The 27,837-nt window shown below is 39.3% G+C and overlaps 1 protein-coding gene across 2 annotated transcripts in view; it reads left to right on the forward strand.

The window, feature by feature from the left end:
* The first annotated feature begins 1,297 nt into the window (after nt 1–1,297).
* Nucleotides 1,298–27,837, forward strand: part of rai14 (retinoic acid induced 14) — a 44,179-nt gene continuing 17,639 nt past the window's right edge. For both annotated transcript variants that reach the window (XM_078271117.1, XM_078271118.1), the window contains exons 1-5: nt 1,298–1,610; nt 3,101–3,182; nt 24,858–24,988; nt 26,990–27,078; nt 27,339–27,403. In XM_078271117.1, the coding sequence (XP_078127243.1) occupies nt 3,147–3,182; nt 24,858–24,988; nt 26,990–27,078; nt 27,339–27,403 (321 nt within the window). In that variant the 5' untranslated portion in view covers nt 1,298–1,610; nt 3,101–3,146. The remainder of the gene's footprint in view (nt 1,611–3,100; nt 3,183–24,857; nt 24,989–26,989; nt 27,079–27,338; nt 27,404–27,837) is intronic.

Below are 27,837 nucleotides of genomic sequence, written 5' to 3' on the forward strand. Positions count from 1 at the left end.
TTTACATAGGCTAAGAACAAGTCAAATATTTTCTCACGTATGCAAAATAGCCTGTATTTTATGGTATGTATGACACTTTTTTGTAGAGATACATTTTAGCTACTTTTAGAGAGAAAAAAACCCCTACTATTTATTATTAAAACATTCATAATACAGAACAACAATGTAGTAAATACCTTTTTCACTAGGTGTCACTATCTTGACATTTACCAAGACTTCATGCCACTGCCTACATTCTTTATTGGCCCTTAAATGGTAGTGTGGGTATTGGAACGCAGGGATAGCCTACCTGTTGAGTCATATAAAAGGGGCCACACCTTGACTAAGCAGACTAGGAGCAAGCGTCAACGTCTCTGTGTCACAGTCTCGTATTTTCCTTTCTCTGGTTGTTTAGGAATACATTCTAAAATTACACAATTTCAAAGATAGCTTACTGCTCATACTCATTTAGGAAAAATGTTCAGATATGCCAGGACAATCTGAATAGACCACCAGGCGGTATATAAATGATGTATTGTATACTGAAACAGACATTGGCTGTAAATTTAAACATTTGAACATGCCTTTAAATACTAGTTTGGATAATTATTACAGACGCACAGTCAGTAAGGTGGCCAAATCATTATCTCATCTTACGAAATAGCATCAACATTACAACCTTACAGCTGAGACACGTTCTTACCTGCTTTGATACGTCTCATTGCAGTGCTGTTGTGACACAAGCACATATTATCAACATGACTTATTTGTTTTGGTGTTTCTAAACCTTATGAAATACACACTGATTTTAAACTTCAAGACCAGTTAAAACATTATGCGTAGCCTACTACACAGCCTGTTAAAATCGTTGAATTGTGTCTGTGGATCCCATAGACAGTATATGGTGGATCCAGAGAAGCTTTGTCAAGTCTGAGATGCATTATGGGAAATGTAGCAGATATCCAACGTTTTGGACCTTGGCTCACAGACTAAAAGTTTGAATATCTTGGCGCCTGTTGCATTCATTTTGACCATTCTTATTAAAGCCTGTCTCTTGCCGGTCCCCCGACTTTATGAAGATGCAGTTATAATGTGCTTGAACAGGCCTACCCCTTTAATCAAATTTCATTCGTGACTGATTTGTTAGTTAACTATATGGTTTGAAAGATGTGATAGCTCCCTCTACATAGACGTTTGTTGCATTAAAACTGGATTGTATTCTATTCTAATTTATTCTAGCTGTGTGAGTGTGGTTCTGTGGGAAATACCCCTTTACCCGGAACATGAATGGGGCACAATGGAGAACAGAAGAGGGCTCGCTCTCCGCGGTCACGAGAGCACTGGGAGAGTGACGTCACTTTCCTAAACCGGGCAACAGCCGCTGAGTTGAGTCCCGAGCGAGAGACAGGCAGGAGTCCGTGAACAACTTTTAATGTATGCGGGCCGTGTCGGGCCAGTGTGTCGGGGCGCACGGTTTTCTCCTCCTTTATGCATCCTCCTCCTGCTCGGCTCAGCTTAGGTTCGCTGTTTTCTCACCCGTTCGGTAGCGAGTCTGTTTTTGGCACAAAAAGCGGTTGTGTGTTAGTTTCTTTTATGTGTCCAGTCCTCCTGCGACCCCAACACATAACTGGGTAAGTGTGTCCAGTAATTGCATATCATGTAAGTAGTTGTTGGTCGAAATGATGGCTAGTTATTTTTTACAATGCCCCCGAGAATTATTTGCATGTCTCAGTGGTAAATTGAAGTCGTACCGTTCCGGTTACAAAGCGTCCAATCTGATTGTTTGTGTACAATGATGCACGTCGCGCGCATTTGATACTTTTTGTGCTAAACTAGTACCCATGTTTGTGCATGTATTCTTCATAGACTGTATAAAGAGGTTTTCATGCACAACTTCCATTGTTTGAGGAGCAGTAAGCAAATATGCACAGGTAACGTTACTTGATTAACCGTGGTCTGAACTGCTTGTTGGTAACAGTTGACTTAATTTGTGCTCCAATAGAAAGTTTGACAATGGATTCAGTAGTCATTCAGTAGTTTGCTGTCCAACAGTGAGACAACATATTTGTTTGATATCTCTCTTCATTTTCTTTTTTAAATTAGCTTCACATCCCCCACCACTAATTGTTTTCACCCCATTTGCCATTGATGGGCTGCTAATATTTTACAGAAAATTAAGATTTGCATTATGAATGTGGTAGGCAAATGTATGTTAATCTGTGGATCGAATGCTGCCAGAGGAGCCCAGACATGGCTGTCCTTGATGCACCCACCTACACACCCCTCTCAGTATCTGCCCACATAAAGACTCTTTGAAATTGGAAAAAAAAAACTCTTTCTAACTTGTGCTTTGTGTCTGCAAAACCTTTTGAGTGCATGCATTTGAAATATTATTCCTTCAGGACCCTAACTGCCAGTTATCATTGCAAAGAGTTTCAAATTGCTTACATGGTGTTCTTTGTTGAAATACATGCAGACACAGAGCAATCTGGAAATGATAATAATGAAGTGATGGAGTAGACTTTTGACTGGAATGCTCACAATGATATTTTGGGAGTAAATCACTGACAAGGTCATTTCAGACATGAAATATTGGAAATAGCTAGAGGCAGTTAAGGTACAGAATACAGTTACCAGACATCCCCAAAGGCTCTGTGGTGATTTAAAACATCCTTATAGGAAACAATACAAAGCCGGATACCATTTCCAGCAACAGGTTTAAATTAGAATTGCATGTGGGACGCAAAGTCCATTCCCAAAACTACCCATTGATTGGAGAGGAAGAGAGAGGAATGTAGAAGTGCTTCAGATTTGTTACAGCTTGAGAGTGCTGTGATTATGAAAACATTGTACACATTTGCTTTTGTGCTGCTTATGAGGCTTTAATAAACAGCATTATTTAGTTTTTATAAAAGTAATTTATTAAGGCTGTAGATTATTGCCACCGTAAATCAGTGCTGCCGCACTGCACATTTACACCTCATATTGACTGTAACCTGTGTGGATATAGGGTCACAAAATACCTGATAAATCAGGTAGTTTAGTTTTTAAGAAACACATTTGAAATGGAGGCAAACATCACTGAAGCTGAGTTTAAACATCTGTCTTTTTTTCTTCACAGCCTTGACTGAGTGATTGAGTGAGTCACTGCATGGATCGGACTGAACATGAAGAGCCTTAAAGCAAAGTTTAGAAAAACTGATGTAAGTACTGTAACATGTGTTCACGGCTGTGTAAAGTGTGTGTACATGTAACCATGTGTGCACATGTGTAAGTCTGCATGGTTGAGTCAGCGTCTGTGTATATGCCTTGAGCAGTTGCGGATGATTTATGGCAGATTTTCTCAACCTTGGGGTCAGCAGCACCCCACGGCTTGTTGATATTTTACTATTTAAGAAAAAATAAACAGGCTGGAAAAATAAAATAAATAGATTTAATCATAATGTCTGTGTAATCCCTTTAGAGCTTCCTCCATGCTCCTGTAAACAGAAAAAGTATAGCATGCTCAGTTTCACATGACAACTTGTCAGCTTAATTGCTGGTGTCATGAGAATTTTAGGACCTAAAAACAGGATGACGTGTTTGAGAAACCATGATTATATTATGGTGTTAGCGATATGACAGACGTTTATACAGACATGTTGAGTCGCTTTGGAAGGTGACTGTGAATGTGATGCAAATTGTTTGATTAATCCTACAAAGACCACACATCTCCTTAGATACTGTGACTCTGCACCACTCCAGATGAGGTTTTGGTCCTGCTGACTATGAATCAGTCTTTAGGGAGGAATTTCTCCGTGTTGGTTCAGTCAGTCATTCGGTCACAGTCTAAGATACTCTACACTCACAGGAAGTGAGGCGTCTCCACTGTGTCTGACTCATCTGTTGTCACAGTGACCGTAATGACACAGAACCAAACGCTAGACAGGAAAAAGCTGGAGGGTTGCGGAATGAATGAGATACGTTTTAGGGGATGGAGGGAGTGTCAGAAGTAGAGAAGTTGGTGAATGGAGAGAATAATGCCTACTAAATGAGATAGTTGGTTTATGTAGACATTTTCCATGAGATTGTGAGTGTGTGTCAGGGCAGGATGGTGAGCTTTGGTTAAATGGCATGCTTTGTTGAGAGACTGTCCCACAGAGGAATAATTAGGTGGAGTACATCCCTGCTTTTACTCAATTATAGCCACAGTGTACGTTAAGGCATAAGTAGTGCATGGATGTGTGTGTGGAGAGCGAGACCTTTTTTTTTTGTGGAAAGCAAAATTAAGTCGCCAGGGACCCACATATAGATCATCTGGAAAAACATTCAAATTTGAAGGAATACAGAGGCACGTATATATCAAATAATATATCAAAAACAACATTGTATTCCAAGTTTTTGAACAGCCTGTACATGGGTCTACCACCTTATATTAGTAAATTATTGCAAATTCAGTCAGCTATGTGGAGGAGTACAAGTGTCTATTGTTCTAGAAAATGTTGAGTCCAGCATTGGACACCTAGGTCACGGTAGTTCCTCCTTAGTGCGTAAAATGGATGGTGGCGGTCTCACCTTTACTGGGTGTTTTCCAGTCCAAACGTGTGTTGTTACAGTAAGTGTTGTAAACTGTTTGAGATAGATGCTTTCGGAGTGAATGCTTGTCCTCCCTGAAATAGCCAGTCGTAGGCGGCATGAGAGAAAAAAAGGGAAGAGCTGTGGATGTGAATGTTGCTTAGAAACACGACTGAAGCCATTTGCAGTCATGCATGCCTTTGCAGACCTCTCACCCACACCCCTCGCACTTTCTTTCACTTTCTCTTAATTGTAATAAATCACTTTATCAATGTATTGATGCAGTTCTGGAAAGGAAACAATGGAACTGTTGTGCTGTACCAGTCGTACACAAACACCTAGGCAGTTTTGATTGATGTACCAGTTCCCTTGCACCTCTTGTCACACATTATATAATAAAAAGACAGCAATGAGGCATTATTGTTTTGTTGTAGAGAATTACATAATTTAATATCTGATCTGACTGCAAAAGCATGTTTATCTTTTTAAAAGAATAATTATCTAACAACTATATTTTAATTTTGGATGATAATCTCTTCAGTTTTGTGAAATACAGTAAAAAACAATACTTATTTTTAATTAAAGGAAAGATCCATAGATATACTTAAAAACAAGAAACCTTTAGTGAAGTACAGATTAACTTTTTATGCAGAGGGATCCTGGGTAAAACAGTGCCCACTTGGTGAATACAATGAATGGTCATGATTAAGTTATGCAGAAAATGGTTTCACAGGCCAGTATGTTTATCCTCTGAGCCAATAGTCATTCCATTGCTTTTTATAGAAACCCTGAACAACCGTAATAGAAAGAAAATATCTTGTTGGTTCTATTTTAGGCTGTGTCAGTGACAGATTTCTCAGGAATGTTTCCCCCCCCAAACCCCAAACCAGCCCTTCATTTTTTTTTTAAACAAAGTAACAGAAACTAATGTTCGTACATAGCTTTACAATGAAGTAAAGACATTTCCCGATAATGTGTAATGGAATCTGTGCTTTAGTGTCAAATCTTTTCTAAATGCTTTACTTAGGGGATCCACCTTTAGCCCAGTGAACTGAGTGCATCAGGCAGCCAGACGTTCACTCAATCAACTACAACACGAGTTCTAAAGATATGATATGAAGGTATAAGATATGATACAGGCAGTATAAGGGCTAAATGCTGAGCTGGAGGATATGGCCTGATAATAAAAAGCTTGATTGTGTATTTTTCAAATTCATGGATGGTTCACGATTTCTCCACTCAAGCGAGAAAGGCCTCAATATAATTCAAACGCATACAATAGACTTTGTGTTAATCATCAAGCACATCTACCATTTCAATTCACAACTAGCATTTAATTTTAAATTCTCTTCCACATCATGAATTTGAACACTGCTGAACTGCAGGAAATGTGTAACTAACTATGCACAAAACATCTAGAACTTCAAATTTGATGCGATGGTACAGCCATAAATTATATCTTGGGGTTTGAATATTAAACTCAAGATACAGTAAGGATGATATTTACCAAGAGAGATAAAGAATATGTATACAACACCAGATTGCCCTTTCGTACCATCAGCTAATGAACAACTCAACCTCTGATAAACACATAAGCACATACTATGATACTTTGCATTTTTTTGGGGGGGCTTAATCCCTCATTTTTTAGAATTCAGATGGTAGGGTGTTCTGTCTGATGGTATTTAGTTCTCTTTGTTCAGTTTAAAAATTGATATTTATGCTCGTTTTATAGTATGTATTTTATTTCTTGTGTGTGTGTGTGTGTGTGTGTGTGTGTGTACATAGGCCTAATTTAGGGGCAGTTTGTGTGCTTTTTATGCCTTGTGATTGTGTTTAATGCTTGGCTGCACACCAATTTCCTCCAGGATAAAAATTGAAAGTTTATATATGTGACATCATGTTATGGTGTGTAAAAATGTTAACTTTGTAGGCACTTCGAGAATATTTAAGGTTAGGAGGTTAATTAATCACATTGCCCTATGCTATACTTTATGTTGTGAGGTGCTGTATTATTGATTACGCCGTTGTACCAGATTTTATGAGCCACATACCTATTGGTGATTATTACTGATAGGAAAGCTGTGAAAGGATTGAGGCAGAGTGCAAACTTCATTGTCATCAATATGAATTGAAATGAAAGTGGCATTTAAAGCAGTGCTTGAATGACCTACCACTTCCTAACATTTGTTACACTTTGTTACATTCTCCACCGTGGCTTTATTAAAGGAGAACTCCGGCCAATTTTTACGTTAATCTTGATCGCTATAAATATGCGAGTCTTCTCGATGTAGGGATCGACCGATATGGATTTTTTAGTACCGATACCGATTTTTTATTTTTTTTAGCCGATGACCGATATGGGCTGCCGATTTTCTTGAGCCGATTATTTGGAGCTGATACTGCTTTTGCTCCCTCAATTTACATCATAATAATGTAAACCCTGCCACACTGGATTTGTTTTCGGAATCTGCTCTGCCATTTCTTTAAAAATAATCAGATCAGTGTCACTGCAATCATCTTACATTCATATCACCCAAATTATGTGTGCAATGTGCATCATATGGATGGTTGCACTGCATATGGTTAACTGTACAAGGGTAAAAGGCTTTCATCAACATCTACAACACAGCCTTGATGATGACATATTATAAGACAGATATAATCAGGTCATCACAAAATGTCCTTTATCAACACATTTTAAATAATTTAAGAAAACAATAAACCTGAAAAGTAGCCATTAAAATAAAGTGCTTGATTTGTAATTTAAGGCTGCCATGGTGCGGGAAGCCTGCCAGCACTCTGCTAGTGGGGGAGGGGCAGTGCATGGTCTGCACGTGAACTGCAGCATCTCCAGCAACACAGAGCTGCCTGTGGACGCCTGTCTGTAAATAATGCCGGGAAAAAACTATCGGCGAACGCAGCAGCGCGTATTGGCCGATGCCGATACACGTAAAAACGCAAATATCGGCCCGATATATCAGCCGGCCGATAAAATTGGTCTATCACTACTCGATAGAAGAAGAAAAAAACGAGCCAAATCGGTGCTAGCAACACGAAGTTGCTGCAGCTACATGTAGAGCTGTTTAGCTAAAACGGCAGTTTTGGGGGCATGTTCTAAAGAGTGCCTTTGTGCCTCTTAACAGACACAAAATGCAATTAAAATGTCAGGACCCTTACGTGACAACAAGACTCAGACATTGTTTAAATTCACCTACCCTGTCTCCTGCCGGTAGCTACCTCGTCCTGCTAGCTGCTAGCTGCCGTCAGGGATGAGTGTGTTGTTCAGCCAGGCTTCGGTGATAATCATCACACAGCAGTTCCGTGTATATTTGTAGCATATATATCCTTTTTGTGTGCGATCGATCTGGCGTTGGTGAGTAGGAGACTTGTGATCTGAGATCTGTGTAGTAGTTCCTGTAGCCGGGCTAGCAGGCTAAACCAGCATCCTTGCTTCTGCTTTCTCTTGTGTCCCCACCTTCCTTGCCTCCCGCTGCCGATAACAATCAGCAGAGCGCCCGGTGATCTGGCTATGTCCTCCAGAGGACAGATCATGCCTTTGTGGCGAAAGTTTTTTGTTTTTCCCACTAAAAAATAGGTAATTGAGCACTGTAGTGGTTCTGACCATATCAGTGACTGTGTTACTACATGAAAATGGGATAAATGATGTCTGTGGCTTGCACAGTAATAGCGTTACTGAAGGCTAGATGTAGGCTCGCGCTGTCCTGTGGGAATTCATTTGTAGCAGGAAAAGGTAAACAGTAGTGTGCAGATCGGAGCTTAGTGTGTGAAGAGCGGAGGTGTTCACAAGGGAAGAAGCTTGGAGTAATATAGCATATATACAACACACGGAAGAGCCTTTTGAGTTTGATGGTCGTCCTTATTTATTCAAACCCGAGTATACAGACGAAGAACTAGCCTCACAAGAGTTGGAAAGAACGAGACAGACAGAGGGGAAACGGGCAGATGAAGCAGCTGCTCCAAGTCTCCTAGTCACCAATGCCAGATCGATCGCACACAAAAAGGATATAATATAAAGTATATATATATATATGTGTATATATATATATATATATATATATATATATATATATATATATATATATATATATATATATATATATATGTATGTATGTATATATATGTATATATATATATATATATATATATATATGTATGTATGTGTGTATATATGTATGTATGTATATGTCTCCTGCCGGTAGCTACCTCGCCCTGCTAGCTGCTAGCTGCCATCAGGGATGAGTGTGTTGTTCAGCCAGGATCAGGCTGCATATATATATATATATATATATATATATATATATATATATATATATATATATATATATATATATATATATGCTACAAATACACACGGAACTGCTGCGTGATGATTATCACCGAAGCCTGGCTGAACAACACACTCATCCCTGATGGCAGCTAGCAGGGCGAGGTAGCTACCGGCAGGAGACAAGGTAGGTGAATTTAAACAATGTCTGAGTCTTGTTGTCTCGTAAGGGTCCTGTTCATGTTGCACAGACATTTTAATTGCATTTTGTGTCTGTTAAGAGGCACAAAGGCACTCTTAAGATAATGCCCCCAAAACTGCCGTTTTAGCTAAGTGAGAGCTCTACATGTAGCTGCAGCAACTCCGTGTTGCTAGCACCGATTTGGCTCGGTTTTTTTTTTCTATCGAGAGTACTCGCATATTTATTGCGATCAAGATTAACGTAAAAAATTGGCCGGAGTTCCCCTTTAACTTGATGCTGGGTAGCTAAAAAGGCATTTCCTCTTTTTAAATATGACAAAAACACAACCTTTCTTACCACATTATGTGTGGGGTGTGCTTGTGATATTTGTTTGACCTTCCAGTATATCTGATTGTTATATTAAACAATGTTTGGCTGCAGAAATACCATGCAAACTAGCCTAAATTGTTAAGCCAGGCAGACTTATCAGAATGTGTCACCAGGTTAAGTTGACTGGCTATCTCAAATGCTGCACTGTGAATGCGCTGTAAGGCTAAGTAGTGTAAAAAACGCCACCTACGCTTAAGGTGCTTATGCATTTCCAACCTTGATATTAAACCGCTATATTGCTGTACAAAAAAAGATTAACTGAGAACTGAATGTGTGAATGATTTTCTCACCGATTATACAGCAGTGGTAATAACAGTATTTCTTCTGCACTGGGATCATCATGGCTGTGTTGTGGTCTGACTTTTTCCACATTAAATTTGTCCATCCAAATTTTGTGCATGCCAGTACCCAATGTTGCTTTATCAGCAGGTGTGTAGTTATGCAAGGTCAAAGTGAATCAGACGAATTCTTTTGTGTGTGTGTGTGTGTGTGTGTGTGTGTGTGTGTGTGTGTGTGCGCGTGTGTGTGTGTGTGTGTGTGTGCGTGTGTGTGTGCGTGTGCGTGTGCGTGTGTGCGTGTGTGTGTGCGCGTGCTAGATATGTGCCTGCATTTGAATGTTGTTTGTCTGTGTCTGCCTGAATGTGTCTTTGGAACATATCATTGACATTTTGGGATTCATTTGTGGATCATTTGGGCTAATCCTATTGGGCCAGTATAGTGTGTGTGTGTGTGTGTGTGTGTGAGTGTATAAGACAAGCAGACGCTATAATCTGGTTTCTGGGAATGGGGTGGTTGGCGATCAGCCACAAAGAGACTTACAGGCATTTTGCTTTCTGAACAATCAGTTGTCAGAGATGGTTTTGCTATGATCTGCACCGATAATGGCATTATGAGTGTTTGTCTTGTATTAAAAGTATGCCTTATTTATTGGAATACAAGAAGACCAAGATTTAGCTCAGTTCAGTGTTACTAGGGCTGGATATGGCTTAAAACGTTAAAATACTATTGCAAATACCATATCTGAGTTTCGGTACCAAAATGCTTGCATACTTTACGATGTGATAGTTTGTAGAAAAAAAATAATAAAGTTCTCAACCATACCAGTCTAAAGTTGACAAAATTTTTGATTTAAATTAGGAACTATCTGTTAACACTATACAAATCTGTACAAACATTTAGATCCAGCTTTGATAACCAGGCCTAAATAGTACTCTGTAATACTGTACATAGATTTAAACAAAGCAAAAATCACTCTTTACTGTGTGTGTGTGTGTGTGTGTGTGTGTGTGTGTGTGTGTGTGTGTAAGTAAAATCATTCTACAAACAGAATAGTTTTTCATGAAACAACCTTAAACGTAGAAAAAACGAGTAATAGTTATCTTAATTAAATCGTGTAGTGTGCGTCGACCCTTTGAGACCACATTAAGGACTCCTGCTGTCCCTGCTGGTTGAGCAGAGCTGCTCTAAATTAGTTAATTTGCTTACACTGTTATCTTACTCTCGGCCCCTTACTACCATCCCCCAAGCACACACACTGCTTAATGGCTGTGCTGTTGTGCACACACGTACATACACAATCTGTGTTCGTTAATGTGTGTATTCTATTGTTGACAGTGGTTCTAGTATTAAACCCTCACCCAGCCCTTCATACTGTCACACTACTTAAACCTGCTCCCCCAGCTGCTAGACTAAGCAGGATTACTCGAGGCCTTTACACACACACTTTCACATCCATGTGCAAAGACCGGTATCCACAGCATATGCACCGACACACACCCTCCCCTTATCATCCAGTCTCTCTGTACTTAATTAATGTGTGGATTATGCTGTCTTTTCTATCTCAACACAGCTGTGTAATGACTTCAATTCATCTGAGATCTACGACCAAACTGTACATTACGGGTTGCTGTAATTTTTGACACTTATTAAAATGTATAGAATCTGAATTTAACACTGAAGGGATTGCTTCTTATCAGGAGTTGTGGAATGTGTCTACTGTGTTAACTAGAGCATTACTGCAAACAAAATCACATGCTGATCATCTGAAAGCATTTCTAAAAAAATGTGCACTGCGTGGTTGAAAACACTAGCCCATAATATTTTCCCTCTTTCTCGAGGAAAAAATGTTACACCCTACTTTTTCCATAAAAGTTTAGACTGCACTCACAAAATAAAAATCATTATATAGTAATAAAGCGGCAGCCTCTCAATTATAGAAGGTTTCTTTTTAACTGAACTGAACCACTTGGATCTGTTTGATTTGGGTTGGCATGGAATGGTTTGTTCTGGCTGGGTGTAGTGAAACGGTATTAGTTCTGGGAGTGACAGTAAAACTTCGGGGACTGCCCAGCATTAATCTGGGAGAGGAGGTGGAGGAAGGGTGTGTGGATGTGTGCTTGTCAGTCAGCAGGTGATAGTACAGCAGTCCAAGGGATAACTATGGTCCTGTTTACACTTACTGGGGTATTTTATCTGTAGACATACAGCATAATCCAGAGTCTACATCCAACAGAAAGTGTTAAAATTGATGTAAAAAGACATATAAAGCCAATGCAGAGAAGGAAAATGAAAGGTGATATGGGTTCACCTATCAGTTGGGCTTAATCTTGTCAGGAGGATGAGCGAACCCACCAGACTTTTCACCTAGTGGTCGACGTGGGTTTTTCTCCGAACTTAAATTAACATTTATTTAACGCAGTTATCGTCTGCATTGTCTCTGTTTAGTTGTAGGTTATAACTTGCAGCATAGTTTTGAAAATACAAAGAAAAATAACGCTGTTTTCAAAATGTTCCGTAGTCGTGTGAAAAAAGCTTCACAGTTACACTTACCGTCCCACAACCATCCCAAATGACAAATCTGATAAATATTTTACTCGTTGGGAGAAGTCGGGGCTGGGAACATCCATACAATAGTTTTTCAAGCCCTGTAAGCTAGTTTAGCTGTTTAAAGGCCTGCTGTCTGCAGACATTATTTGTTAATTGGCCTGGTGGCATTAATCGACTCGATTAATCATCCGACCGATTAATCAATCTGTCACTAGTTGATCGCGGCCCTAAACAAAAATAAAAACTACCACACTTTTTAAATATATATATTTTAAATAAAAAAAAACAAAACAAAGTTAAAAGAAACAAGTACAATACCTTAATTTTAAACCGTTCTGACAAACTATAAAAAAAGAGTTTTCTAACTTTCTATTATTGATTATTAAGAGCAGTCCTTGCCATGAGTACAATATGTCAATCTTGACGTAAGCCATAAGCAGAAAGTGTATCATCTTGCCAAATGTTATTTCATCTTCATGGAACTGGCTTTATAGTCTAGTGATGAATAGTCCTGTCTCTATGATAGTGTGCTTACAGTAGCCTACTGTATGTAGCATGCAGATGACCAGTCCACCTACTGGTATGCTCGCCACGCTTAGTTAGTTGTTGATTGCACTTGCCACTGTGGTTGTTGTCCTAAAATTTACTAAAATACAGACTTGAACTGGTTTAAATTAGTCCAAGGAAAGGCTGAGGAAAATGGCTTAGAGCCTTTTTAAACATAGATCCAATTAAAGCAGGAACTGCCCATGGGATCTCTTAATTCCTTATCACTTGTGTGCATACAGGAAACCTGCTCGTCAGCAAATACATGAAGCACAGAGCATGGTAAAAGCAGGCGGGTGTGATCCTTGTGTCTGTGCATGTGTTTGCATACTCATTTATGTGTGGGTGTGTGTTTCTGCATGGGCTTGTTTGTTGTCTGGTGTGGCTGTGAGGAGATGCAAGGTGCTTGTTTGCTGCGTTAAGTACGTAAATGTTTGTGTATTTATGTTTATGAAGATTTGTTTGTGAAGGTACATTTATCAGTCAAGTTCAAAGATCTTAAGAAAACTGTGGCTGTACACCCAGTGTAGCATGACTCACTAGACTGTCGACATGGTTCAGAATGACATGTAGATGAAGTAATGGTGTGAGCACCAGAGCGATAGACAAAAGCAGATAGGGTGGATAAGGGGAGTTCAGTTGAAAGGTTGTAGAGAAGAGGGAGGAGTTGTAAAGTATAATAATAAGAGAAGAGAGACAAAGATAAAGGAATAATGAGGAACAAGAACCGGATAAAGGAGGAGAGATTGGGATTGATGGGGAAGAGAGTGAGCAGGAGAGAAACCCTATATGAGCGAGAAGGGCAGGCTGGCTCCCCGCCCTGGTCGGGTTCAGACGGGTTGTTTAGTTTGGCCTGCGTCGAACAACTGGAACAATATTCATGCTAGGAGATGGATGGAGGGAGGGTTAGAATCAGTTCATCTGAAAAAAAAAAACTATGAGAACTTTCCTTCATGAGAGACTTTTGGCATTGCACTGCTTGATTTGCAGTGTAGGTCGGAGAGCTGTTTATGCTCACAAACGTTTCTGAGATGTGTTTTTAATTCCATCTATTGTTTTGAGTGGTGGAAGAGTGACACAGTTTTATGGATACAACTTTAAAGTAGAGACAAACACTGTTTCAGATGTTTCCCAAAATCTTGTCCTTGGAGCTCAACAGAATGATCAGTGAGACAGTGATTTTTTTATTTGACTCTACTTTGACTCTTTCTACACTGACAACTGTGTGCATGAACTGCCCTATCCTGCCTGAAGTGTGGGATATAGTATATTTTTGCCCTACTCCACTGACTTTATGAGCAGCCCTTGAGCATAATGAGGCTGGTTGCTTTCCAAGTGCAGCAGTGTTTATTTATAGGGCATGAAAGGCTATTTGTGTCAGGAGGAAGTGTTACATGAGGGCTATTTTTTACTGTAGGTCTTCTTGCACCCATAAATGTCCTATGCCAGACTTCTACATCAATCCTTCAGCTTTAAAATAAGTATATTCGATGAAAAGAGCTGTGTAATAATTTGTATGCAAAGAGTTCTAGCAGTAAGATCATGTACATATATTAGGCTCATGTCTTTGTGGCAGCCTATAATGCACTAAGCAAAACATATACTTTATATTGTCACAAACCAATTCCTAGAGTCATGGTGGCCTTATAGTATTCCTGTAACTACATAAGTTGTTTATAAGAGGAGCATAAGAAAAGCAGTAAAATGAGAGGTAATTAGAGAGGTCAAATGGAAATATCGACTAAGTGACGTGAAGAGAGGGTAAGGAGGGCTGATGAATGACATGATGACAATTTAGTTTTCCTTTCTGTAAAGTCTTAGGGCCCTATCTTGCACCCAGCGCAATTGACTTTGTACACCGACGCATGCATCATTCCTATTTTGCACCCGACGCACAGTGGACTTTTCCCTCCACAGACTCACGTCGGTAAATTAGGGAATGAACCTACGCTCCCAGGGCTGTTCAGCAAAAAGAGGAGGCGTGTTCCAGCGCAAACATTCCCTAGTGCCATTTTGCAGTTTCAGAAAACAATTCCGCCACAGACCAGGAAAAACCTAGTCTAAAGTCAGTGGCGCGTTATTCAGATGCTATTTTAAGGGCGCATGCTTGGCTGTAATGTAGAGTGTGCACACCGGGCGTACACTTTGCTTCTCTCATCTCATGGACCCAGCAGCTCCCATTTTTGCAAACCATACATAAATACAAGGAAAAATATGACCTTGTTTTACACCACATTTCCATGAATCATGGATGTGTTGATGACATAAATGAGGAAATATTAGAGGACTTAAGAAGATGTGATGTTGAACTGCATGTGCCGATGCCACTTAACCCAAATGCCCCAGCAGCACAGGGAGAGGAGAGACAGAAGAGCTGCATCGTCTATAGTGAGGTAATCTCGGTCTAATGTTAGACTTCATTGCAAAAATATCACCATGCATTCATAACCTCGTCATTCAGTGAGAGTGATCCCAAAACATCGGAAATTATGTTTTTCTGACATTTATTTATTTACATTTTGTCAAAAAGAAAAATCTATAGCAAACGTCGGTCTCCTCAGCTGTGAACCACTCCTGGCGTGCGTCCATGGATGTATTAAGGGCGTGCGCCTAGCAAATCTGCCATTATAATAGCAATCCGCCATGGAACAAGCGCGCCTGCTTTTAAAGGGAATGTGAGATAACGCTCTGATTGCAATTTGACTTATAAAACAATAACAAGATCACATTGTATCTTTAGTTTATCAGTTAGAAAATAAATACAATGGTATTCCAATTCTTTGAAATACTGTAAGTGTAAAGCAGAAACAAATATGCTTTTTTTGGCATTTGGAGTACAATATCCTCTGCTCCACTGCATTTAGCATTTACTCTCATTATTAATAAATACAGATGAAGGAAAACTAGAAATAACTAAAATAAGGATTAAAAGTATGTACAATCATAACATTTCCTTTTTTGCATGTTATTTGCAAACCTATTCACATCTAACAAATTATAACCAATCACAATGGCAGACCTATGATCTAAAATAAATTGATTGGTAATGATTCCTTTGAAAATGATTTATCATCAGTGTTTCTCGGGCACAGATATTCTCCTTGGCAGTCTCTGATGTTGGCAAAATTCATAGAAGCACTCTTGGTTGGCAGACACTGAGTGTTAATATGGGTGTTGTAAGTGTCTCTAAAGGGGAACTCCACCATTTTACACATCAAAGTCTGTTTACAGATATTAGGGAGTACTACTCTATATGTGAAAAAGTTCTATAAAGTCTACATTAGCTGCTACTTTAATAACACACCCGAATCTCCGACCCAACTGTTGGTGCGTTGTAGGTAGGTGGGCATTATGGACAATATATAGACTGTACCAACATTCACTAGTTTTGAGGGTAACATATATTTAGTGGGGAGAGGGTGATTCTATTCAAATTGCTGTTGATCTAAAACAAAGTTGCCAAAAGAGAAAAATGTTCCCATGATGTAAATGTATTTCATTATCTAAACGTGCAGTCCAGATTGGGCAGTATTGTGAAATACATGGCAGCATTTCTCATCATGAAAGCAACCATCTGGTCTTTGTTTAACAGTTCTGTCTACTAACTCTTATTCTTGGTTTGAGTTTCAGAGTCTAGTAAACTGTGTGTGTGTGTGTGTGTGTGTGTGTGTGTGTGTGTGTGTGTGTGTGTGTTACAGAGGGCAGTAAGCGGTTTCAGCTGTGGCCCGAGAGAAAGGATGTATTGTTTGAGGACATTTGAGCATCTGCTTTGTTGCAGATAAGGGGGGTTTGAAGGTAACAGCCACTGATCAAAGGGCAGAGAGATTTTAGATGTGTCAATCTCTGTCTTTCGTTTCTTTTTGTCCTGTACATTGTTCACTCTTCCATCCTCTCCACGACTTCCTGCCTGCACTGCGCTCCTTTGTCTCTCAAACACTCTCAAACAAAGAATAGTCTTGTAATATGTATAGATGTTGTTCCCCTCTGGAGTTGAGTCTATGTTGCTTGTGTGTCTTACCTCTCATATAACCTACTTTTCTCTCTGCATTTATTTATCCTCATCTTTCATCTCTGCATGTAATCCCACAGACAACATGATTCTCATTTACACAACAGACAAATCTGGTTTTGTGTGTGAATTGGAACAGTGGATGGGGTTGTGTTTTCATGTTCAGTCACCTCTCTGAGAACCTGTGAGAATAAAGGACTTTAATACATTTCTCTGTATTTTCATCCTAATAATCTTGTGCTGCCTTGGTTGTTTTTTCCACTTTCCATTTCCTTTCCATATTTCCTCTCCACACTTAAGCCTTTAAGTAAGTCAGTCTCTGCATTATCTTTAGAAATGATACTTCCTCACTCAGTCTACTCTGTTTTTCCCCATCTGTTTCCCTTATCTATTTATGTCAAGTATTTTGTTTTTCTTGCCCAACAAACAGAGGGGTCTAGTTGCTCGTTCTGTCTGTCAAACACTACAGTTCAGAGTAAGATTTCCTTATAACTGCCCAGATCACCATGAAATTTGTTAGGGTCATTTTTCATCCCCAGAGTATGAGTAAGAATGATGTTGGTGCCACCGTCAGGTCAAATTCCGCTTAAACAACATCACAAGGCATCTGGAAAAGTAATTCCTGGATTTCTATGAAATTTGCTGTGGATAGTGCGAAGTCCTGGTTTTACCTTTCACAATTCTTTTTATAATCTTTAGATATCCTGGGAAAGGATTTGCTTCTTTTTTCAGTGCGAGTTCACATAGTGCACAAATGCAGTTCATTGACAAACAATAGAGTAAAGCTTAAGGTCAAGCTTAACTTAGTTTTAAATTAGTTTTATAAGCTGTACCACTTTATATGTGGAAGTAAAGCAGCTGCATTGACATAACCTGTATTCTGCCCTGGGGAAGGCACACTGGACTACCCAGAAAATCAAAAAGAAGCAAACACTTTTTTATCTGTAGATCAACAAACATGTTATTTTGTCTGTTTTGGAGGGAAATACTAAAGGATTTCTAACGTAAATGTTTTTCAGTTAAAGTCCATCGGCTCTTAGCAGCTGAACTCTACAAACATACAGAATGTGATGTAGGAATTACTGTTTCCCGATCTTAGTTTGTTTTTCCTTCAGAGGACTGAGGAAGTTTAGAGAAGCAGAAAAAACACTGAGCAGAAATGTTTATGCAAAAACCATTAGGTTAACAGTCACACACACACTTGATGGGCATCTGATTTCTTTGTAATTTATTCTGAAACTGTAGTAATGACTGGATGTTTGATGTTGTGATTCTATAATTTGACTTCACAAATAGATACATTAACAAATGTGAGACATGTGAGGAGAGGTGGGGACACAAGGACAGTGACTCATTAAAATATAACTGTAGAGCAATACAGAACATAAATACAAATTCTGATATATACTCCTCTCTCTGTTTCCTTTAGTCTCTCAGCATGTCTCGACCAATTAATTAATTGCATTTCTTTTCCTCACCTCTTTAGCTTTCTTGCTCCTTGTTCTCTTGTCCTTGCAGCCGGCCTCAGGCCTGGATAAACAGGAAACACTTAGTGTTATCAGCCGACTCTTTGTGTATCTTAATGAGACAGACTAAAGAGAACACACACACTACCGTCCACACCCTGATCCCACTGTAAACACACTCATGGAACTCATGGACAGAGAGAGTCTGGAGAGGACGGGGGCAGTCGGGGAAACAGAACTGAAAGCAACAGAGGAAGTGAGATCCTTTTCACTTCCTGGTGGTACACACAGAACAACGGTGGTCTTACTGGTTTATAATCACAGGATTAGTGACCCATGACTTATTGCTTGTGCAAACCAATGTGGGCTAAACCCATGCTGTCCAGTGCAAGCCAATGTAGGCTAAACCAACATTGTTCAATACAATCATCCTTTAGAGTTCATGTGTTGTACACTGGTTTAGATGTTTTTCAATGTGTGGTGTTTGCACAGTATTTGACATGCGCTTTGCTGTGTTATGTCCACAATATACATCATGAGGGGTAGGGCTGTGATTGGCTGTGAAACTAATGATTGTTTTCATGAAAGGGGCTAGAATTAATATTATATCAACACAGTATCATATGACAATGTGAAAAAGGTCGCTTATATTGATTATATATATTGATGAACCTACAGAGAATTATCACCTGCATCTGCAGCTACTCTGCTTTGCGGCTCTTTTGCTCTCTCACGGCGTCGTTTTCGGCCGCAACAGGCAGCTGTTTTTTAACAAAAAACAAACAAACCCACTGTACACTACCTGCTCAGGAGCAAACTGCAGACAGACAGTTAGAGACTAGCTGATGAACATAGTGGAGCATTTAGCAGTTAAAGAGCCAGATATTTTCCTCAGGAGTTGGTAGATACCAAAACCAGCTAAAGGAGAGTGAATATTGGACTTACATTCGATTCAGAAACACGACTCAAAATGAATGCTAATTTTGCTGCTAAGTGTTTAATCAGACGATTTGTTTCACTTTTATGTGACTCATTGTTCTACTCAACATGTCCAGTCAAAAGTCCAACACCCACATATATGCCTATCATTGCTTTTTAGGGAGCCTATTGTAACATCTGGCCAGGGACTGCAGATGAAAACTAGCCTTTTGGCTAATTCTGGCATATTTACAGAAATATTTATTAATATGCACTGTCCCTGTAAAATAAAAATAAAATAAATATTCAATATACAATCACACAACACAACGAAAGTCAGCATATCCTCAAATCTGGGAAACTGGAACATTAGTGTTTGGCTTTTTTTGCTTGAGAAATGAATGACTAAAAGATTATCAAAATAGTGCTGAATAATTTCCTGTGATTTATTGTTTCAGCTCTAATGAGTTTAGGGGTAATTCTGATAACAGTGGCCACAGCTGGCCTGATATTATTGTGTTTTGGCTGTTTTTTTGGCCAATGATAGTAGGATCTAAAAAAAAAAAAATGAATCAAAGGTATCTCCTGAATATAACCTTTGTCAGCGTGTTTTTAAGTTTTGAGTTCAGAACTAGTTCTCGAAATCTAACCCTATCATCTACTTTTCCCCACATCTGTTTTCCCATCACAAAATAAAAAACCTTTTAGGGGCTTTTTTACCAGCCTACTTCTCATCTCTTGTTGTTGAGTGCTCATATGCATACCATACAAAAAAAGCACCACATATTGTCATTTACTTTAAGGACATGAAGATATTTTTTCTATTGGTGCATTGTTTGCTCTTTTTGAACAGGCAATTGTTTCTGCATTATGCCCCTTTTCAGTTAAGAAAACTCCACACTTTCTTCAATCACTTTTTGTTGGAGCTGAGACCTGTGCTGATTTTGCACCATCTCTGCCAGCACTGATTATTTCATCAGCCTCCTGCAATGACACTATTTGTGTATGCGGCCGAAACTGGAGCAGCGCATTCTGCTCCTCTAAACCCGTCTATTACAATGTACTGTAGTCTAATGCTATCGGTGTCCTGCTGCTTTGTCGTGACAACCCGTCGTTTTTTGTTCAGCCTATTAAAATCACAGAGGCCATTGGGCATGATTGTGCGATACAGTACATCAATGTTTCCCTTGTAATTTTTTCTATTAGTGCTGGTTGGTAGGGGGCATTTGTGTCGGTAGGGGTTCAAAGTCCATTCCAGTTTTTCTCCCACATGCAGTTCTTGTTAATGAGACCACGATAGGAGCATTTACTGCAAATATCAACTATAAACGTGTCAGTTTTTGGATAGAGGTGGGTTTTAAGAGTAATATAGTGTTCAACAATCAAAATAAGAGCTACCCACAAACTATTTACTTTGACCAAAAAAAGTCTTGGATATTTGTAGGGCTGCAATGAGCCGATTAGACAATGGATTGACAAAAAATGTGTTCAAGCGTGACCAATGCGATGCTTCAGTGTACAAAGAGGAAGTCCTGCTCAATGTGAAACAAGTGAAATTAATTATGAACAGTCATATAACCCCCCTTTTTTTTTTTTTTTTTTTTACATATTTCTGTTTGATAGAGAAGGGGAGTGTTGACTACTCTGTAGACACAGTGGAGATTCAGATAAGGTAAAACCGTTGGTAGTGTCATACTTTTAAGAGTGAAACTTGTGCCTATAAGGCAGTTGTTAGAAGACAGAGTAGTGGGCCTTTTTTCTTTGCCCTAAAATTTTCTTGATTCAAAGCAACTGACAACCAACCACAGCATGAACAAATCTTTACTGAAGCGAGTATACAGAGAACTGGCTGTCCAGTGTTTTGAATGATAGCAGAAAGCCCTGAACCAAGAAAATATAAAGTACCCAGATCCCTTGACCTTAGTTTTAAAACGTTGCACTAGCTCATACCTTTTTTCTGGTTTTCCGTCTCCGTAAAACCACACTCTAACTTAGTAATTGCCAGGTTACTCCTCTTACTGCCCTCTTAGGTTGGACAGGGTTGTGTGGTTAACCATCTTTCACGGCACCTCTGCCAAGTCTCCTTTGAGATTTTCTGTAAATCTTGGGTGGGTACATCTTCAAGGATAAACCTTGATAGTAGTTTCATTACATTGTGTATTTAAAAGTCTGTATCTTCTGACTGTGAGAAATTTTACCATCATACTTCTGTAGGCTACTTAAAAAGAATACTCTTCCATCCAGGCATTCTACCAGTAATTTGTGCCATTTGTGACACGCTCTTTCTTAAGCAACTCTGAAAATCATTTCATACCAGGAGTTAAATATTTGCTGCTTGAGTGGAAACCAGGAACCGGGATGTCCGATATAAGATCTAATTCATGTCCTACTGTACGCCAGTGTCTAGAAAACTTCCCTGAGAAAAGAATATTCAACAAACATTAGAAAAACACAGCCTATTGAGTCTGGTTTGATCAGATGGGTCACAGGGAAGCTGGAACCAACCACACCATGCACTAGGGAAAAAAAGCAATGGGTAAGTGGCCAGTCACACCCACAAGTAATGTAGAGTTTACTTTCAGGGTTAGATATAGGAAATGAGGTTTAGATCCATATATTTCAATCAGCTCAGTTGGCAGACCTTTCATGCAAATATCAATAAAAGTGTCAATACCAAGAGTAGTAGCAGTAGTAGCAGCCTGAATGAAGTCCCATTAAGTGACACTTTACCATCTGCAAGATGTGACTGCCGCTGTGATTCAATCTGTCACGTATAGGAGGGGGTCGTTTTGCTGCTGTTTCCGGATTACAAAAGGCACTCAATTACACCAGCAAGTTCCACCCTTCCTGATGTCCACAAAACATAGTAGAGTACTGGGTACTGTGTTGAATCATATAAACAAACCACTCTCCAAGTTCCTTTTACACTCTCTTTGAAGATTGTGGTGAAACTCAGGCATCTTTTTCTTTTCAGTTCTTCTACCATCTCTTAAGTGTACCTATTTTTAGTATTTGATTGCTTCAGTGCCCTGCATGCTGCACATGACTGGCTGTATGAAAAAATCATGAGATTTTCAGACCAGCATACTACGAGGCAAATCCAGCTCTGTGTAAACAAGGAATTCTAAACTACACATAGGGGATATGTCCTTTTTATAGCTTTAGTTATCTCCGGCTGTGTCATGTTTCACTGTCCATCAATCATAGAACAGACAGCACGTTCTCTGACTTCTCTGTTCCACTTTCACTCCCCCCACCCCACCCCCCACAGTACCTTAGTGAATGTTTTGCTCAGGGTTTGCCCTAAGAAATAGTTTAGCAGAGGCAGCCATCCAGGTCCTTATGCAGCTCGTCTAATGATCAAATCAGTTAGTAGATGATAGCCTAAACATTTGCCACCATCATTATAATTATAGCATTCCCTGTGTGAAATAACTCCTCTGCTCTTTTTTCCTGAAGATTAGGTTTTATTTTATAAAAATGTATTGATTTTGTTTAATGTGTGTTTGCAGAGGTGATCAACAGGCGACGTGACCCACCAAATGTATAACTCAATCCTGGAAATCAGAGCAAAATTGAATGAACCCTATTGATGCATGACCACGTTTTTTTTTTTTAGATTTTTTAAATTTTTAAAATTAAAGTACAGTGGCTGAGAGTCAACGCACTGCAACTTAAAGGTGCCCTGTGAAATTTTCTTAAACAAAACAAACTAAAGTTATGCTTACATTTAGTGTTTCTCACTATAATGCATTTTCCTTAACAAACATGCTGAATGTATATTCTTCCTATATAGCGGTGGTATGAATGCACATGTGCGTGGGTCCTCGTGCGTGTGCATGATACAAACAAAACTGATACTCACTAGTAAACACGTTGCTCCATAGCGCTACTAGTGGTCAAAAACTCCACTGGGTACCTTTTTAAGAAAAACGCAATATACAGAGCAAATATACAGAAATGCTGCAAGCAATCAACTTATGAGGGATACAGATGAACATGCTAGTGATAAGTGATACTACTAGGTGTATTGCCAGTATTTTTAATAATACAAGAATTGTGCATCTGTTTTTTTATGATGACGTTGCTGAAATTCTTATGACTTTGTGTTATAAAGGAAGATTTTCCCTGATCCTGCATTTATTTTGTAGTAACTCTAAACTGGTCTTGGATATTTTTGGAAATACTTGAAGTATGCCCATCACTGCTCATCACAGACATGGAAGGGCACCTGGTAGATTCATATATCTTTTTCACACATCTCAGTGCTCAGCTGAGTGTTTTTATATCCAATCTGTTATTTCCAGTCTGTCAGAGAACTTTCTCATCTTACACTGCCTCCTAAATACTATCTCAGCTCTTGCAACATTTAGTGCTTTGGAGCCTGCATCACAAAGAGTGTGTGGGGGTTTACAACAATTTTCCAGAGCTCTTGGCCAGAAAAGCGAGAATATTACTCCTCTCTCAGTCATCTTAGACTTTGTTTTCAGTTTACAAAGCACCAACAATTTAGTATTTTTATTTTCCTCAGAGGTCCACATTAATGACTCTGTGGATCTGGCTGCAGAGCTCAGTGGTCATCCTAGCTGTTTCAGTGACAGAAAGGATTTTTATAGCCCAGCAATTTTCCGCCAGCTGTGCAAAATGTATTGCAGTGATTGCATTTGCGTGTTTGCCACGGAGGCTATTTACACCATGTATTGCTATGTTGGCTTTTTGCTCTCTCAAAATAGGCTACAGTTTGCCACCTCAAGTATTTCTGGAGTCGGAGAGTTCATCCCTTATCACGTGTAGGTCAGTAGGCTATCGGGTCAAATTTAATACTGTGCTGTATCCTAATACGGTTTAAGGGAGAGCTGACTAATGAACTTGTGCTGCCAACTTGTTTGGGGCGCACAGGTTCAGTTCTGCCCCTCACTCTGTTATCAAGTTAAGGAGACCTTAATTTACAGCAATTTCTTTAAACATTTTCTAATGTCTTTAATATAATATGTTCTCCTTAAAATAAGCAGCTACTTCTTTCTTAGTTTAATATTTCTGATTTTGGTTGATTAGGTTGTGGGTCCATCGTCCTTTTTATATGGTTAATATAAATGCGTTTTCATAATGTAAGTTTTGTTTTTCGCCAGAGGTAAATGCTGTTGTGGACAGCTCTTAAAGCTTACATGATGTATTTTGTGCCATCAGACTGCAGTGAGTGCACCAAGAAAGACTGTGTATGAGATCATACTTAAAGCTTTCAAATAGCTGACATCTCTCTACCTGAACAGCCCATCAGTGATACAAATGTGGGGCCATTTGGTGTGTGTGTGTGTGTGTGTGTGTGTGTCCACATTAGATGTTGCTTAGGTGTGTGTGTGTGTGTGTGTTTTCTCACATATGGAGACAAATGTTTTGTGTGTGCCAGCAGAGCCAAAATAAACATTCTCCCTCTGAGAAGCATTACTCATATTAAGGGCATCTCGGCCATTTTGGCTGCAGAGTAAGATTTGCTAATGTGTCTGTAAATGTCTAATGATGCACGTCCTTATTGATAAGGTATACATTATTATTAGAGATAAAGTTAATGACTGATATACTTTCTTAGAATTAAAACCATGAATACATACATCATATTTATTCCCGCAAAGTATGTTAAATGTCTTGATGATGGTGATACTAATGGCTTGGTTTTGTCTTTGTCTCAATCATCCCTTTTAGGTCAATGAGTGGAACAAAAATGATGAGCGCCTGCTTGCTGCGGTGGAGCATGGCGAGGTGGACAAGGTGGCCTCGCTTCTTGCCAAAAAAGGTGCCAGCGCTGTAAAGCTGGACAATGAGGGCAAATCGGCGTAAGCATTCCTACTATTACAGTGTTTCCTTTAGGATTCCCTCCACCCCGCTTCTCTCAGAGGAAGTGTAACGTCAACAGCACAGTGACCACTTTCGCCTCGCCATTAATATCATATCACAGCAAACGGTGTCTGCGTGAAGTTTTGAAAAACTGTAACCACACTTGAAACCACTTTATCGACATTGCCGTGACTCACTGTGACTTCAACAAAAATGCAGAGCCGACGTAGTTTACTCGAGTTTACTCCGTCCGCACCTCTGCACGCGCGTGTGTGTCGGAGCTCTGCTCTCTGTCAATATGCAGAGAGGACAGATAAGCTTGCGCTTACGCACTCTCACGTACCGAAATTTGGTACCGTTTGATTTAACGCGAATCGGTCCTCGGTAGTACAGACATAATTCGGTCGGTACCCAAAAAAGTACAGAGTTCGGTACCCAACCCTAGTGCACTCTCAACCGCAGCCGCGACTGTGTTCTGCGTCTGCCCTGTTCCTGGTGCCGTGGCTGCGGAGGTTTTGCCGTGACGGGCCGCCACTGCAGGGTCAGCATAGAGGAAACTGTATTATCTACAAAAGAATACAGGAAAAATGGCTGTGGTACAGCAATCGAGGAAATTAACTTTTTAGCACAAAAATACTCCTGTAGAGTAATTCATTGACGGAGACAATAGTCAGCAGTGGCTGAGCTGGGGGAAGTAGTCTCAATCAAAAAAGAAAGACACTTTGAATCAGATCTGCTGCACTGACAAGGCTGCAAACCAAAAACCTAAGTAGAATACAATGTGCAAATCTCCAGTTTGCAGCCTGGTTTAGTAATATCTGACAAGTAAATACAAGTGCAGCTATTCAATCACTAATCGGGGACTTAGCTCACAAAGGTGTGATAAGAGCATGGTTTTGATAAATAAAAGTGGGTCTATTAAATTTCAGGTAAACATTATCCCATGGATGTGATTTTTGTGTTTTCCTTTTAGTTTTAGCATGACTTATATACAGCTACAGCATATGCTCAAACTCTCAAGTCTTGGGCTTATGAAACTACATTCACGCTCCACAACACTACGTTAAAAATGAATGACCAATCTAAAAATACAGCTGTTTTTCTTAGTTACTGAAAGGTTGGCATTTTTTTAACCATTCATTCAGCGTTTTTGAGAGCAGGTTCACTTATGCAGAGGCGGTGAAGCTCGTTGCCTCACCAGTTGAGATTGTTGAAAACACAGGCTCAGGGTTAATATTTGACCTTTTTTCTGAAACACAACACCCACTGACCTCAATGTGTTGAGCAGCTCACGCAGAGCCAGAAACATCAAAACACAGGAACAAATGCAAGGAGAAACGAACGCGCAGATTCTCACATGCTAAAACAAACACAGGTTTTTTTATTCCATCAGTAGTTCACATCCTTGACCTTTTCTCTGTGTGCGAATAGAATGCAGTAACATGCATACAGATGCATAGTCACAGCCTTTGTAAATCATGATGAATGTGATGGTTTGGGATCTCAACGCTCCAATGTTTTCAGGACGCACAAAGGAGGAGTCTACAGTATCTCTATGGTGATAAAACCTGATTGAAAGGCATGTGGGCATAGTTGTGCAAGTGTGTTACAGTGTGTGAATGTGTAACACACACACACACACACACACACACACACACCAAGGTGTGTAGTGATTCTTTCATTCTGCTCACTGAGCTGGAAAGGGGATGTATTGATTACCTACTCTACACATACGCACAGACAGACATGAAAGTCTTAAGAATTAAAAGTTGTGGTTTTACTGTGGGTTATCTGCTGTATGCCAATGTAGATGAATTATTATGAAAATTAGCCATTTTCAAGGAAGTTCAAGTTCCCCTGTCATGAGATCTTTAATGTTACTTTGAAAACTAGCAAATATGTAAAATAGCTGTCCTACAAATATCTCTGCTGTTGGGATTTTATAACTACTGACAATTGCTGCATTTCTAATTTGTTCATTGCTTTGGGTTTGTATACAGTCTTCATGTGGCAGCTGCACGTGGACAGACAGACTGCCTATCTGTCATCCTGGCCCATGGAGCTGACCTGTCATTCACTGATGCTGCAGGTATGTACTGTAGTTATATACAGTAGTGATAGAAAAAATCAGGATTGTTTAGAATCTGTATTTCTGCATAAGTGGTCTTTTTTTCCCTCAAATAAATCCTGTAAATAGAATGTATACATATGTACAGTATATGTCCACATACTTTCTAGTGCCACTTCTAAAATGCTTTCTTGTGGTTGTTTTTCATTTTATTCAATTTGTCACAGAATTCTTTGGTCTAATGAAGATCTTAACTAAGGCCTTTTTTAATTAATGTTCAGGTTTCAATCCATTACATCTGGCTGCCAAAAACAATCACTTCGAATGCTGCAAAAAGCTCATTCAGGTAAGTGAAGGAGGCTTTAATAATTAACAAATTATTTGCATTTCTAAAATTGCTTCGTCATATTTAATTCCATGCAAATAATATGACAATTTGCTCCAATCTATCGAGCCATGCTTTTACACACAATATGGTCCCACAGTGATACGATACTACTACTTTTTTTTGTATTGGTTTAATACAATGGCTGTACAGTATTTTAGGTTCAGTTAAATTTTTTTAAGATGTGTTGTACAACAAAAAAGTGTAAGAAATATGAGCTAAGAATGTTTTAAAAACAAAGCATCAGTTCACCCAGCAGGACTTCTTCTTGGGCGCATTACTTGGTGTAGCCAATAAGGAATGTGTGAATGCAAGAGCATGAACCGTATGAAAACCTACACTCTGACTAGTCTCACTATTCTGTTAAGGTGTCTGAAACCAGACAGTTTCACTGC

Source organism: Sander vitreus, chromosome 16 (genome assembly GCF_031162955.1).
Source record: "Sander vitreus isolate 19-12246 chromosome 16, sanVit1, whole genome shotgun sequence".
NCBI classification, from domain to species: Eukaryota; Metazoa; Chordata; class Actinopteri; order Perciformes; family Percidae; genus Sander; species Sander vitreus.